At 47.5% G+C, this 14,085-nt stretch overlaps 1 protein-coding gene across 6 annotated transcripts in view; it reads left to right on the top strand.

Annotated features, from left to right (window-relative positions):
* The window catches only part of ATXN7L1 (ataxin 7 like 1), a 232,069-nt gene that overhangs the window by 102,908 nt on the left and 115,076 nt on the right, over window positions 1–14,085 (top strand). The window contains exon 4 of one of the 6 annotated variants that reach the window (XM_006735994.3): window positions 1,303–6,621. The exons of the other annotated variants lie outside the window; for them this stretch is intronic. Within the exon in view, the coding sequence (XP_006736057.1) occupies window positions 1,303–1,388 (86 nt within the window). The 3' untranslated portion in view covers window positions 1,389–6,621. Of the gene's footprint in view, window positions 1–1,302; window positions 6,622–14,085 lie in introns of those variants that run through there. 6 annotated transcript variants of the gene reach the window in all.

Below are 14,085 nucleotides of genomic sequence, written 5' to 3'. Positions count from 1 at the left end.
CACCACAGAGTGAGGCCCTCTCATCCTCCCCTTGCCAGGCTCAGAAAAGCACGGGAGTAAGTGATATGGGGCCTTTGATGAAGGATGACGGGAGCTTTAAAAAGGACTCCAGGGCTGGCTCTGGGAGTTCTGCCTGATGGGGCTGAGGAAGGCTTTATTTTGTGGGGCTGAGGAGGGGTGGTTGTGTAGAGGAAGGGGCATTGGAAACTCTGGGGGCTTTAAGCCCACGATTCTGTAGGGGTCATGCGGACCCCTTATCTCTTCAGGCCATGGGCTATGTTGCTCATAAGGGACTGAAGCCCCCTGGGAGTCCCAAGGCTTAGGTTTGGTTGCAGAGAAGAGGAGGAAGGGGCGCCTGCTTAGAGCCATCTCTGTCCTAGAGAAAGAGCAGTCGACAGCCCCAAGATCTCCTAGGTCCTCTGGCCTTCCAGATGCCCAGGAGGCAAAGGAGAGCAATTCCAGGCAGACATGGTGTCCTGGAATAAAGGGGAGCTTCTGGGCTGTGCCTCCGAGGAAGGATATTTGGGGGAGGGATGTTGGGAAGCAGGAGTGGGGGAGCCTCACTCTTTTTTATTAAAGTGATCCCATTAGGGATGATGGCTTGGTACTGCTGGGCACAGAGGCAGTCAGCCCTTCATGGCTGTGACTCCTGGGTCCCACACAGAGACCATGGGGGTACATGTTTATTTTGGCCACCCCAGCTGCATAAATGGATGCCGTTTAGCAGTCTTCTTTTGAGAACCATTGGTGGTCATATTGTACTGTATCTGTTCTTATCTCCCCTATCATCCCCAGGGAATAAGCTAATCAAACTTGCTGATGATTTTACACTAAGAAGGAGATAGCTAATAACTTGGATGACAAGTATTAGAATACAATGTGATGTGGATAAATTGGGTCCATGTATTAAGGGCTATAAAATGAGATTCCATCAAGGCATGAATAATGGTGCCTGTGGAAAGGATTAATCAAATACCCCATTAAAAGGTATAGGAATTCTGGTCAGACAGCCCCTGTTTAATTACACTCCTGCCCCCACCCTGCCCTCTCACTCGGTTCCCTCTGAAACTGCTTTATACTAGGAGAAATGTGGAAACGAGTTTAGAGGAAATTATAGAAAAATTGGGGACATACATTTTGATAGAACAAGATCATGAAGACAGATTTAAGCAACCAGTGTTTAATTTAGAAAAAAAAAAAAGATAAGGCAATTGGCGTGAGTAATCATTTACAAATGTAATTTCCAGAGGAGCCCTGTTGATACCATTCAGCAAATGCCAACAAAGCATTTACTTTCCAAAGGGAGAAAGCAAGACAACAAGACAAATGATGCCATCTCCAGGAATGGACCGAAGAACAGCCAAGCCATAGAGGAGAATCAGGTGTGAGAATGGACAGTGCAGAAGGTAGACAGAGCTTCTGAAAGATCTTGGAGGACTGGCATTGTCTGGAGAAGGCTTCCTGGAAGAAGAGACTCCAGCGGAGCCCCGCAGTGTGGACAAGCTTCCATGTGCTGCAAACTCGTGAGCACACTCTGATGACAGGGTTTAGGGAGAAAATGGGCTTGAGCAGAGCAGGGGGCCTCTGTGGGATTCTTCTCTTCATTTCCACCACTACCACACTGGTCCAGGCTGTCATCACTTCTCACCTGGACAAGTGCAAAAGCCTTCCAGCTGTTTTCCGTGCTTCCACTCTTGCTCCTCTACAACCCATTCTGCTCACCAAAGTCAGAATTGAAGATCAAAGTTAATCATATCATTCTCTTGGCTTCCCATTGCTTTTAAGCTAAAAGTAAATCATTGTCATGGCTATAAAGTCTTGCATGGTCTGAACCACATCCTGTTCCAGGCCCCCTTTCACTCTCTAATATGCCAATCAAGCCGACCTTCAGTGTTTCAGCATATTGGGTCTTCCCGCCACAGGGCCCTTGCTCATGCTTTTCCTTCTCTGTATATGAATGTTTTTCTTCCTCTTCTCTTCCCGAAGCTGACTCTTTACTCATCCTTCAGAATGCATCTTAATGATTACTTCCTCCTGGAAGACTTCTCTGATTTCCATAACTGAGTAAGCACTCTCTTATACCTCAAAAACAAATGTTTATTGTGTGAACATATGATTAATGCTTATCTCCCCCACTAGGCCACAAACTGCAGGAGGGCAGGGACCCAGTCTTTGATCCCTCAGAGCCTAGCACTGTCTCATAAATATATATCGACTGGATCATGACATTTAATTCAGAACAGGGAGACTAGTAGAGAAATTATGGCCGACCAGTATGTAGGAGAGTGCCATTGTGAATTCTTACTGGGATGAAAAGCTGACTGCATGTTCAGACTCTGCCACCTGCTGGTTGTGCTGTTGTAAATAAATCACGGGTCCTCTCAGGACCTGTTTCCTCATCTGTAACATGGGGGTACCAACAGCCATTTCACATGGTTGTAGTGAGAAATTCATGAAATAATATACATAAACATTTTTTAACTATAAAACCAGACATAAATATACTTTGTCATTTTTTCCAGTGCTTGTCATTAACTGTCGGATGGATGAATGGATGGATGGATGGATGGATGGACGGACGGACAGATTAACAGTTAGGGAGCCAGTGTGAGAGCCAGGAATAGTGTGATGGAAGCCAAAAGAGGAGGGAATTTCAAGAAGTAAGAGGAGGCGTGGTGAATGACAACATCACCTACGGTAGAGCAAGCAAGGAAGTCACTGGTGACCTCAGGACAAGTCCTCCTCAGCCTTTTCACTTCGTCTGTGCTTTCAATGACAAACCTTAATTGTAACTTAATCGCTTTACTGATTTTTATCTTTTTGGGGGGAAATCGAATTGATATGCACACACAGCAAAATTGGTGAGATTACTCCAGCTGCCACCAGCAGGTGCTGACAAGTGAAGAAGTGAGCGTCAGAAGATAAGAAAATACACTACACATTTATTTTAATAAGGCCTAGTATACCTTAGTTATTTATTAAATTGCCATGGATAAGTAGGTTTCAGTTTCCAGGGTCGTTTCATTTTTAACTGCCTGTGTTCCAGTAGGAGGAACAGGGCTGGATGTGTAGGCAGGTAGCCATGGTGTGAGATCCATCCGAGGGCAATTTCACTGCTATGAGCTTTTTCTGGGTCTCTGTTTACATCCCACTTTCTATCACAACCATCCACGCAGGGTAAGTCACTCTAACACACACATACCCTAGCTAAGTACATGGTCCTTTAGAGTGGTTACTTCACCAACATGGCGGCTTAGGCCTCACTGAGCCAGGCCCTCTGTGTGCCGGCCCTGGGAACGAGTGGCCCAGGCTGCACCTGAGCCCCACGCTTATCATCTCAGGACTGACTCCCATTGAGTAGAAAAAACATGATAAGTAAATGAACCCCCAGTGGCCAAATTCAACATTCATCTTCACTCTCCATGCTCCAAACCTGGCTGACAAAACTAGATACTCAATAGGAAAAAGTTAAAAACAAACTAGAAGAAAAGACCACCAGTTATTTTGTTTCCATGTAGTAGTTGGTGGTGTAGAACATGGGTCTATGAAGTAAAGAGGCGGTATTCAAGAAGACTTTAAAATGGCTCAGGGAGGGTTCAAAGACCCCCGCTCTTGAGCATGATGGCAAAGAGCATGTTGCTGATCTAAAGACAGATCCATGCATGTCTCTACCTCTTCCCCACATCTCCCAGATCTAGAACTTTCTCTGATAGTCATAGGTTCAAATGTTTAGTCAGTAAAGTGGTTTCCTGTAAAATGATACACACAGTTTGCCAAAAAGGAATGCCCAGGCCCTGGTCCCTAGAAGTCCCGTTACATTCCAGCCTGGGAAGTGTGGGAGGCCTCGTACCTGTCTTCAGTGGTGGACCCTCATGGGGAAGCTGGGTGGTCAGTGGCGGGGGGACCTGGCTACAGGCAGGGCTGGACCCTCTCCCGTGGCTGCCTGGCAGAGGCAGCAGGGCTGAAACCTGTAACCACTGATCTGTCCTCCCTCTGGTCCCCCGAAGGTGCAAACCCCAAAGCTCTTGAGTCTTTCTGACGTCCAGAAACACGAGGACACAGTCTCCTGCTTCAGATGGAAGAGCATGATGGTTCAGAGCTAGGTTCACAGTTCAGCTCTGCCTTGCCTAGTTCCTGCCTTCTGCTGGCTGAAATCTCCTGTGTAGAAAATCGGTATGATCATGCTTTCTCAGGGAGGCAGTGTGAAGATTAAATGCCATAATGCACATAACATGCTTAGCCTGAACCCGGCCCAGCATGAGAAGTGAGCTAACAGAGGCATGGAAGCCATGGTAAATTTAACCCCCTTTCCAAGTTCTGGTCTGCCTTGGGACGTCCCCGCTGGGCCCCAGCTCAGCCTGCCCTTCTGGAAGGTCATACACTGGGTGGCTCTTAGAGGCTGAAGTTGGAAATCTTGAGAAGATAGGAGTCCATGATGGGGTTTGGGGTGGAGGACAGGGACAAAAAAAGGGTTCAAGGAAGGACTCTGTGGAATTCCTAGTGAGCCAGAGATGGGCCCGGAGGAACAGTGGGAGCATTTGGGAAGATAAGCAGTTAGACTCGGAGCCCCAGCATGACAGTGTCACAGAGCCCAGGCAGGAAGGAATTCCAGGGAGTATCAGATCTTTCAGAAAGGTAGCCTAGGACAGGCACTAAGAATCAGAAAAAAGCTTCTGAATCAGATTTGCCTTTTCCGTGAAAGTGAATTCAAAATAATTGGGTTTTAGAGTTTTAAACATACACATTGTCATCACTGGAAATACCCTAGAGTGTTGTAAAAACTTAGCAAATTGCAACTCACTTACCGTCTACACTCTAAGAGCAGGAACCCAATCCAAGCAAGCCGTTTTGAAAAACTCCTGAACCCAGGAAAGACCTGGGTCTGCCTGTCCACTGTCCATTAAGTTCTTCTCCCGATTATGTTTCCCTCCCTGCTCCTCTCCGTCCCACATTGTCCCCGCTGTTGACAGGGAGGAGGACACTCAATCCTGATCTCCTTTACAAATAAAAGCCCCCTGGAGAACCAAGGAAAGAAGTATGAACAGAGAACCAGAATGTGATCAGTTCGGGCCTCTCTCTGATTTCTTTTATTCCCCCTGACGTCTTTCAGGGCCCTTCCGTGACTTTATATAATACTGCTGTAATAAAGGTCTGAAAGTGGTATCAGGAACCTATTGCGTTTGAAGAGTGCCTTGGGTTTTGAATTTTTTGCTGTACCCATCAGTTTTGGAGTTTTTTCTTTCTGTGCAAATCAAAACAGACCCTACACATGTTTAATTTTTTTTTCTTTTTAAAGATCTTATTTATTTGTCAGAGAGCGTGCGCACGCGCAGGAGCAGGGGGGAGGGGCAGAAGGAGAGGGAGAAGCAGACTCCCCACTGAGCAGGGAGCCTGACTCGGGGCTCAATCCCAGGACCCAGGATCATGACCTGAGCTGAAGGCAGACGCTTAACCAACTGAGCCACCCAGGCGTCCCTCACACGTGTTTAATTTTAAGTGTTATAAAACCTCTTGTCTCCTAGTACAAGAGTGCTCATTTCTTTTGTCCATTTTGGGGTGTCAGAGCCCTGGAGCATGTAATTTAGGGTCCTGGACTTATTAGGGGGGTCTCGAGGTTACCATTAAGTGGATGCACTCTCTATTAAGTCAATGTTTGATAAAGCCTTGTGAAATGCTAATAATTGTGTCTGTGGGACCATCTGCTGAGATAAGAGAAAGGAAAACTTTTCAAGTGTAACTTTTCTTGCTTCAAACCGTAAGTAAATGGCGAAATCTCATCTTCCCTTCATCTGTCATTTATATTTATTACATTTGGTGAGTCTGGTTAGTGGTGGAGATTCCTTTGGCTTTTGCTACATCCAGGCTCCTATTATGCAATCATCTTTGATAAAACTTAACGGTATACAACCCTGTGCCCTGGGGCATAGCGCGATGTCAAACCCCATTCCAAACTATATTGAAAGGCATTAAAGAGAAGCATTTACCAGTCACTTCCAATTGTTTTAAAAAAATGTCATAAATCACTAGTTACACAGAGAGCTCCCCCAGATCCCATTCTCCTCCTGTCTCATTACCTCTATTGTGAGAAAGTGATTATGGTGGGGTGTGCCCTCCTTGAGAACATGCCTTGCATACAGGGTTTTTCTCAGGCAGGTGATTATTTGCATTAAGAATGAGTGCACTTGGACGTGTTGGCATGCACCAAGGCAAAATCCAGTGGAAAAATGCAGGTTTGGTGGCCTGAGCCCTCAACAGATAACAGATAAGGCATAGATGGAGGTAGAACTGGTGGTCACTTAAAAGAAATGTAAAGGACATCTAAAAATATGGATAGGACTGGGACGCCTGGGTGGCTCAGTCGGTTAAGCGTCTGCCTTCAGCTCAAGTCATGATCCCAGGGTCCTGGGATCAAGCCCCACGTCGGGCTCCCTGCTCCGCGGGGAGCCTGCTTCTCCCTCTCCCTCTGCCTGCTGCCCCCCCTGCTTGTGCTCTCTCTCTCTCTCATAAATAAATAAATAAAATCTTCAAAAAAATAAAATAATAAAATAAAATATAATAAAATATGGGCGGGACTGGCCTACAGCATCTCAGGACACACAGTTGGGTGATGACACCATAAACAAACACGAACTGGAACTGAAGAGTGTAAGTTAGGAGTGCGGTTGCTTCTGGGGGTCAGGGGGTGGGCTGCAGTTGGGACATGTGTGTAGAGGGGCTTCTTGGAGGGGGCGGCACAGTCCTCTCCCCTCACCTGGCTGGTGCTTACCAGGGCGTTTGCCTTCTCATCTTTCCCAGTGCAATCCATTTGCTTTGTGTGGTTTTGAATGTCTTTGCTTTATTTTACAATAGAAACTTCTATTTTAATGAGTCCACTTGGGGTTCATATTATCTACAGTCTTTCCAGAATTTGTCTTGGGGGCGTTCATCTTAAAATATGTCTTCGTTTTCTTACTGAGAGGAAAGTTACAAATCCAGCTGGAAATTCATCGGTGGGGTTATCTGGCAGCTTGGTCAGAACTGCGAGCCTGGTGGTGGAGCTTTTTCTGGCTACCGAAAATCCTTTGGTCTTTCTTTCCCACCCACCACCCCCCCTTTTTTTTTTTTTGATGTAGCTAATTATCCAGTCAGTTGCTTTTGGTAATGGCATAAGCACCTGCAAACCCACCTTCCCTAAACAAAAGCTGGGACCCTGACAACAGCATCTGCTCCTGATCCTTGGAAATCTTTAAAGGCCACAAGATTTGCTTAGGGGAACTTACCCCTGCCGTGAGCCCCACTTTCTCCACCTCACTGTCCCTGGAAGTGCCAGTCTGAAGCAGCCACCCCTGTGGTGTGATTTTAGGATGACCTCTGACATCTCTCTGTCTGGCAGGGGCATCATTCCTGCACCTCGAGGCTTTCACCCCTGTTAAGTGTAGTTCCACGAGAGCATTGACCACCTTAGCATGAGTAAGTTAGGTGAGAGCTGGCTTCGATAAGGGGTAAAGTCATAAAGAGTAGGACTCTTGAAGCCTGAGGTCGGGACGCAGTAAGGGAAGACCCAGCGGGGGGGTTGGTGGGAGTCTACCTTTTCTTCCTTTCCTTCTTTTTATTACACGTGCCCTCAACACGTTGATATTTTCCAGCTAACTCTAGGATCCCACTAAAACACAACATTTCCCTCTGTCCCTGGGGCTACATGAAATTAGTTGTCCAACTTTCTCAGTGCATAAGCCTGAGTCCAAACCTATTTGGGAAGGAAAGGCAGGAACCTCATCTGTTTTTGCTCACCATTGAGTTCTCAACCCCTGGCACAGTGCTTGGCACACAGTGGGTACTCAGGAAACACTGGATGAAGAAGATGAATGAATAAACAGGGGACCAGGCCAAAACCAGCTTGTAGCGAGGAAGTGTACACAGGGATCTCCTGAGAGGGGCAGGGAGAAAGAGACTGCTCTCACTCCGTAGGCTCTCGGGGACACCCCCCCCGCCTTGCCTCCACCCCTGGGCATCTCTCAGAAGCAGCCTAGGTCCGCCACTCTGTGCCGCCCTGTCCTCGACAAGGGAATCAGCCAGCACCTTGTTCTTAAGAGAAGTACCAGCTCTTCACACAGTTTCTCCCACTTGGACAACACTTCTGGGGTCATAGAGGTATTTCCCCACACGCTGTCTCATGGGCACTGCACAATAACCTCATGAAGTAGGTACTTCCCACTTTATAGAGGAGGAAACTGAGGCCGAGGAGGATTCAAGTTACTTTTGAGGAGCAGAGCTATAACTAGAACCTGGAACTTGGGATCCCTGCGTCCGGGATCCTTCCTGCTGCACTGTCCTAGGCACCGAGATCCCAGTAAAGGGGGATCAAGCATCAGCCTTGCCCTCAAGAAGCTTCAAATCCATTTGGGGCACAGAAAGCGACCTTAAAGAGTAAACATAGGCCACTGAACATCCTGGAGCATGGCCCGATCCTTCCCCAGGGTAGCTTCACAGAGATGGCATGAAAGATTCCTGCCGTTGCTTCTCAGAAAGTTTCTCTCTCTAAATTTATGTACAGAGTATGGAATGGGGTGGCCCAGTAGGCTCCACTGTCTGCTGTAATGGGGAGGACTGGGAGAGCATAAATAATAGAAGCCAAAAGGAAATCCCAAAGACCTTATTTTGATCAATGGGGTCAATCTCACGCTTCAGACCTCATGAGAAATGACCACATTGTGGATAGGAAAAAGAAAGCAAAGGGTCGAATCTGTAATTGAGATAACCGTTCCCTATAACAAAGTTACTCCCCGGCATGCAGAAACGCCCCTGCTTTTTGGACCTCCCGCCACCTCAAGCTCTTTCTTTCGCATCCCTCTTTCCGATGCTCTCTATGACCCCTGCAGGCAGTGGGGCTGATGCTGAACCTTGCAAACATTGCCCAAGAAAGGCCGCCTCCATGCTGGAACTTGAACCTGAGCTCTTTCTGGCCCCCACCTCTTTTCTGGCTTTTTTCCTCTGGTGGCTCATGTCGTCCTCGTCTTTCAGCCGTCCTTGAGAATGACCCAACAGTGGCAGCCCCGCCACACCTTGGTGAAGTGCTCACTGACCACTTGGCTGCGTTATAATCATTTAATTCATCTATGCCTGGGAGGAAGAAATGCTTTATTTAGAAGCTTAGTAGTGAAAACTTCCAAGTAGTTCACCATGAGCTTGCCAGGATTGGGATGATCCCAGGGTCTGCCCACTGTGCTCCCGATCCACTGAGCAACAGGGGGACAGATAACCAGCAGGCTTGGTCCGCGGTGCAGCCAGCGTGCTGAGGACCACGGGAGGGTTGTGTCTGGGTTCTTGAAGAGAGGACAGACCAATGCAGGAAGGCAGGATAATGAGAAAACCCTCGAAAAAATAAGCAGATTTTTTTTATGCTCCTCCTCCCAGGCTGGGGCTAGTCTGAGGCTGCCAGGCAGTGGTTCATAGCCAGGACTGTAGGGTCATTAGGGTGACCTGGGAAGCTTTCTCATATCCTGGTGCTAGTCCTGGCTTCTGTGTGTTTAAAACCACACATGAGGGGTGCCTGGGTGGCTCATTCATTAAGCGTCTGCCTTCGGCTCAGGTCATGATCCCAGGGTCCTGGGATCGAGCCCCGCATCGGGCTCCCTGCTCGGCGGGAAGCCTGCTTCTCCCTCTCCCACTCCCTCTGCTTGTGTTCCCTCTCTCGCTGTGTGTCTCTCTGTCAAATAAATAAATAAAATCTTTAAAAAATAAATAAATAAATAAATAAAACCACACATGATTCCAGCATGCAGCCAAGCTTGAGAACCAGCTATCGGCCAGGTGGTGCTGGCTTTGTCACTGGTCGGCCTGGCTAGGCTGAACTACGTCTCCCAGAATTCCCTGGCCTGTGGGTTCGTCATTGGGTTGGGCCACAGAGGGATTCTGGGGAGAGCTGGAGGACAGAAGGGAAGCAGTACATGCATTGTCGGCTACCTGCTGGCTCACCCCATTGCTGGTAGCAGTGGCCAGGCCTGCAACGCTCCAGCTTTCCCTGCATCCCCCTTCAGCTTCTCTAACTCCCAGGCCAGCTGCGAGTGCTTAGCTCCATAGCTTCTGGGGGCTATCCCTACTATCAAGGTCAAAGGCAGCAAGAGTTTTAAACCATGCTCATGGGGTTCCAGATTGTTCTTGGTCTACCAAGGCCTTTCCTTCCCAACCGCCTGCCCTATGGACTTCACGCTCCAGCATCGAATACAAAACAGCCTTATAGGGGCTGTTTAACCAGCAAGTCCTATTGTGAAAGGTCCAATACCTGTTCTCCGTCCATACATACAGATCCATCCGTATCCATCCTTGTCGTTCTGCTTCCTCAATGAACCAACCAATATAGGTAGTTTTCAGAATTGTGGAGTAAGGGGTTGTTTTCATCCACAGAGAGAAGGCCTTTCTTAAACTGGAGGCTCAGTTTAAGAAAGAGATACAGGTGGCTCTGACTGAAGGGGAAGGCGGGTCTGACAGTTCCCTGTCTCGACCGCCATCCCCCAAGGTGATACATGAGGGGCAATTTGAAAACCCCTGGTAGATTCATGCTCTCCGAGTCTGGTGGTGCATGGGAAAGCAGACTTCTCTGGGGAAAATCTTAAAGATGTAAATCCCGGGCTTTACTTCACATCTAGGAATAAGAGTCTCAGAGGATTGGGTCCAAAGTGAGAATTTTTCAAAAGCCTCCTTTACCCCAGCCTTTCTGGGTCATTGGTAACATTCTGGTTCTTGATGTTGGTTACGAGGCTGTTTTGTACATCCAAAGTTAAAAGATGGCACACTGTGATTTTTGCTCTTTCCTATATGCATGTTATACCTCAATTTAAAAAAAAAAATGCACGACCCCCCACCGTCCCACTCCCCATAATCCCGTATTCCAGTGACTGGCCAAAGTTGACAACTGCTGGCCTAGATAATTCCTTGTACCCTTCCTGGCAGAATTCAGAGAGGAGGAGCAGAAAGATGTTTAGCCATGGGGAATAGTTAAGGTGCATCCATAATCCTAATGACACAATCCTATGCAGTTATTCTAACACTCCAGGAGGAGAATATGAAAGAGTGAGGCAGCCAGCCAGCTTGAAGCAGTAGGCATGGGTTGCAAGGAGAATGAAAGGGGGCAGTTTGGAAGATCATCCTGGAGCCAGACCATGGAAGGCTTTGAATGGCAAACTGAGAAAAAGGAAAAGCCACTTACAAAGAGTTAAGGCCTTATTTTGAGGAACAGCATCGGGTGGCAGGGCAGGGCAGTTGGGGAGGCGTGGGGCTTACAGATTTGGAAAGTGATTGATAAGAGTAACATTTTAAACAATGCAGTTGTAAAGAGGCGCCTGGGTTAACATTTAACTGCTCACAAAACATTGATTGAATGCAAACTGGTGAATGACAGAACAGAGGACAGGTCCTGGCCTGGAAATGGGACATGACCTTCCTTTGGTGTTAAGACAGACTTTGCAACCTGAGCTTCTTCCTGAGGTGCCTGTAGCCTATACACACAGTTCTGGAATGTCCTTAAATAGAAAAGAAATAAAAGGGGGGTAAAGCCCAGTTCTCCCATTTGAAGGCCGAGGAGATTCCTATGAGGCACGGCTGTTATAGGTACCTGAAGATTTTATAGTCAGAGTGCAGGGAGAAACTTCACAGGCCGTAAGTGTCCAGAACAGGTACAGCCATGGTTCTCAGCCTGGCGCCTGGACCAGGGAAGCAGCAGGTTTGGGGACGACATAGAGAAGCAGGTTGAATTACTATTGTTTCCGGGGCTTTTGAAATAAAGAACAGGCCCTATCCCAGAGGGATTCTGCAGCTCCCCTCAATTTAAACCCACCAGCCTAAATGCTGTCTTGCATCTGCTTTAATACCCAGGGACAGAGTTTATACAGCCTCTTTTAATGGCCCTTTTCTGAGTGTGACAACTCTGCGCCTCCCTCCCCACCCCACTCCCAGGCCCCAAAGACACCTCCAAAGACTACAACTCCTGAGCTTTCACAGTAAGGGCAGAATTAGGCTTAAATACATTGGTTAAGAAAATCAAACCTGGGGCGCCTGGGTGGCTCAGATGATTAAGCGTCTGCCTTCGGCTCAGGTCATGATCCCAGGGTCCTGGGATTGAGTCCCACATCGGGCTTTCTGCTCCTTGGGAGCCTGCTTCTCCCTCTGCCTCTCTCTCTCTCTCTCTGTCTCTCATGAATAAAAGAAAAAAAAAAGAAAATCAAACCTGGCTGGCTCAGTCGGAGGAGTGTGCAACTCTTCATCTCAGGGTCGTGAGTTTGAGCCCCATATCAGGTGTAGAGATCACATAAGTAAATAAAACTTAAGAAGAAAAAAAAAAGAATCAAACCATAGGCATCATCCAGCTTCTTTTGAGAGATAGACTTTCTTTCTCATTCCTGTCTGACTTAGAGTATTTTCACTTGGTCCTTTCGTACTCCCCCAAGCTGTACCTACACCCTAAACTCGATTTTAAGGACTATCTACCGAGAATTCTTTGACCCCCCAGGGAATTCCTTCTGGAGCCCCACACACTCCCAAACATCTCTCCACCAGTTCACTGATATGTGCAGAGGGAATGCAAACCAATCTTAACAGTAGTTTCAGTCTGAAATAGCTAGCAAGACAACTGTAGTAATGAAAACAGTAACATGGGGACATTCCAGAGGGAGAAGCCAGTTCCGTGCATTCCTGCCATTTCCTTGCTTCTCCTCCTGCAGATAACTGGAGAATCGATGTCCACAATTTCTCTCTCCCGCTGCCCTCTCCCCTCTCCAACTCAGGGCCTTTCATGGTTTTTTCTTGCCAGCATCTTTCAGGAAAGGGAAGTTTACTTTAATAGTCTGCACCGCTGGCTCATGAAACCACCTGACCTCCTCCTTGCTCTCCGGGGTGGGCCCAGCCCCGAGGACACAGAGGGAGCCCTGTCCACGCCTGGCTCCCGGTTGTTTTGCTCAGATCATGTGTAGCAGCTCTCCAGAGCACTTTACTTGGCTAATAAAACTTGGCAGAGGGACAGGGTACAAAAGTCCCGAGCCCCAGGCTTGACAAGGAAGCCTCTGGAAGCATGAGGGTGAGCCTTAGCTTTCTGATTCAGTCATGCTTAGGCTCAGGTAGCCAGGAGGATGCCCTGCTGGGTCGCTGTCAGGCAGGAGGGTTCCTGTGACGTCAGTATCATGTCTGCATGGATCTCAAAGGCATAGCACCTGTCCATTTGTGTGGCTCAATAGGCAACATCTCCTCAAAACAGGACTATGGAGTTAGAACTGGAAAGAGTCCTCCAAGATGACAGCTCCAACCTCCGCACCCCCTCGCTACAGTGGAGGGACCCAAGACCCACCGAGGCCATGCAAGGGATTTGCCCAGAGTCCCTCAAGTGCGAGAGAGCTGGGCCACTCTCCCAGGTGTTAAGGTCCAGCATTCCACTGCCGCCCCTTGCCCCTTTCCACAGATGCAATGTCTCTTCATACTTCTTGTGAGGACTGTGGAGGGCCAGGACATCACCAGGTACAGCAGAGGGTCACAAGGCCCTCAGACCTGGAAAAGTCACGGCCCCTACCCAGGCTGGGCCTTGGGGGTGGGCATACTTTTTATTTTTATTTTTTTAACCACAAGTAATCATTAAAGCTAATTTGTCTTTGTTTCTTCTGTCTCGGTCTTCCTTTCAGTTATTTTTTATTTAGGTCTCCAGGGGACTGTGTATGTGTGGGAGGTTTCTGAGAACTCTGACTGTAGGCACGAGATATCATGTCTCTTAGCCTCGACTATGATAAACTTCACCAAACGGTTTTACAGTAAAAAAAAAAAAAAAAAAAAAAGTGATGTACTGCACATACAGAATCTGTATATCACGATTTTATATCCATAATACATGTGTTTTCACATTGGTGAAAGTGTGCCTTATAACATTCTAGGGGAGGAAATGTGGATTCAATTACAGGTGGCCTTTTTTTATTGAGATGTAATTGACATATAACATCGTATTCACTTTAGGTGTACAACATAATGATTTGATATGCATATGTATTCTTAATTCATCAAATCAGCAATACATGTACCTACTAAAAAATTCAAAAGGGGGACGCCTGGGTGGCTCAGTTGGTTAAGCGT

This window comes from Leptonychotes weddellii, chromosome 12, assembly GCF_054177405.1.
Source record: "Leptonychotes weddellii isolate Sample4059 chromosome 12, ASM5417740v2, whole genome shotgun sequence".
Lineage (NCBI taxonomy): Eukaryota > Metazoa > Chordata > Mammalia > Carnivora > Phocidae > Leptonychotes > Leptonychotes weddellii.
This window is presented reverse-complemented; position numbering and strand designations above follow the sequence as displayed.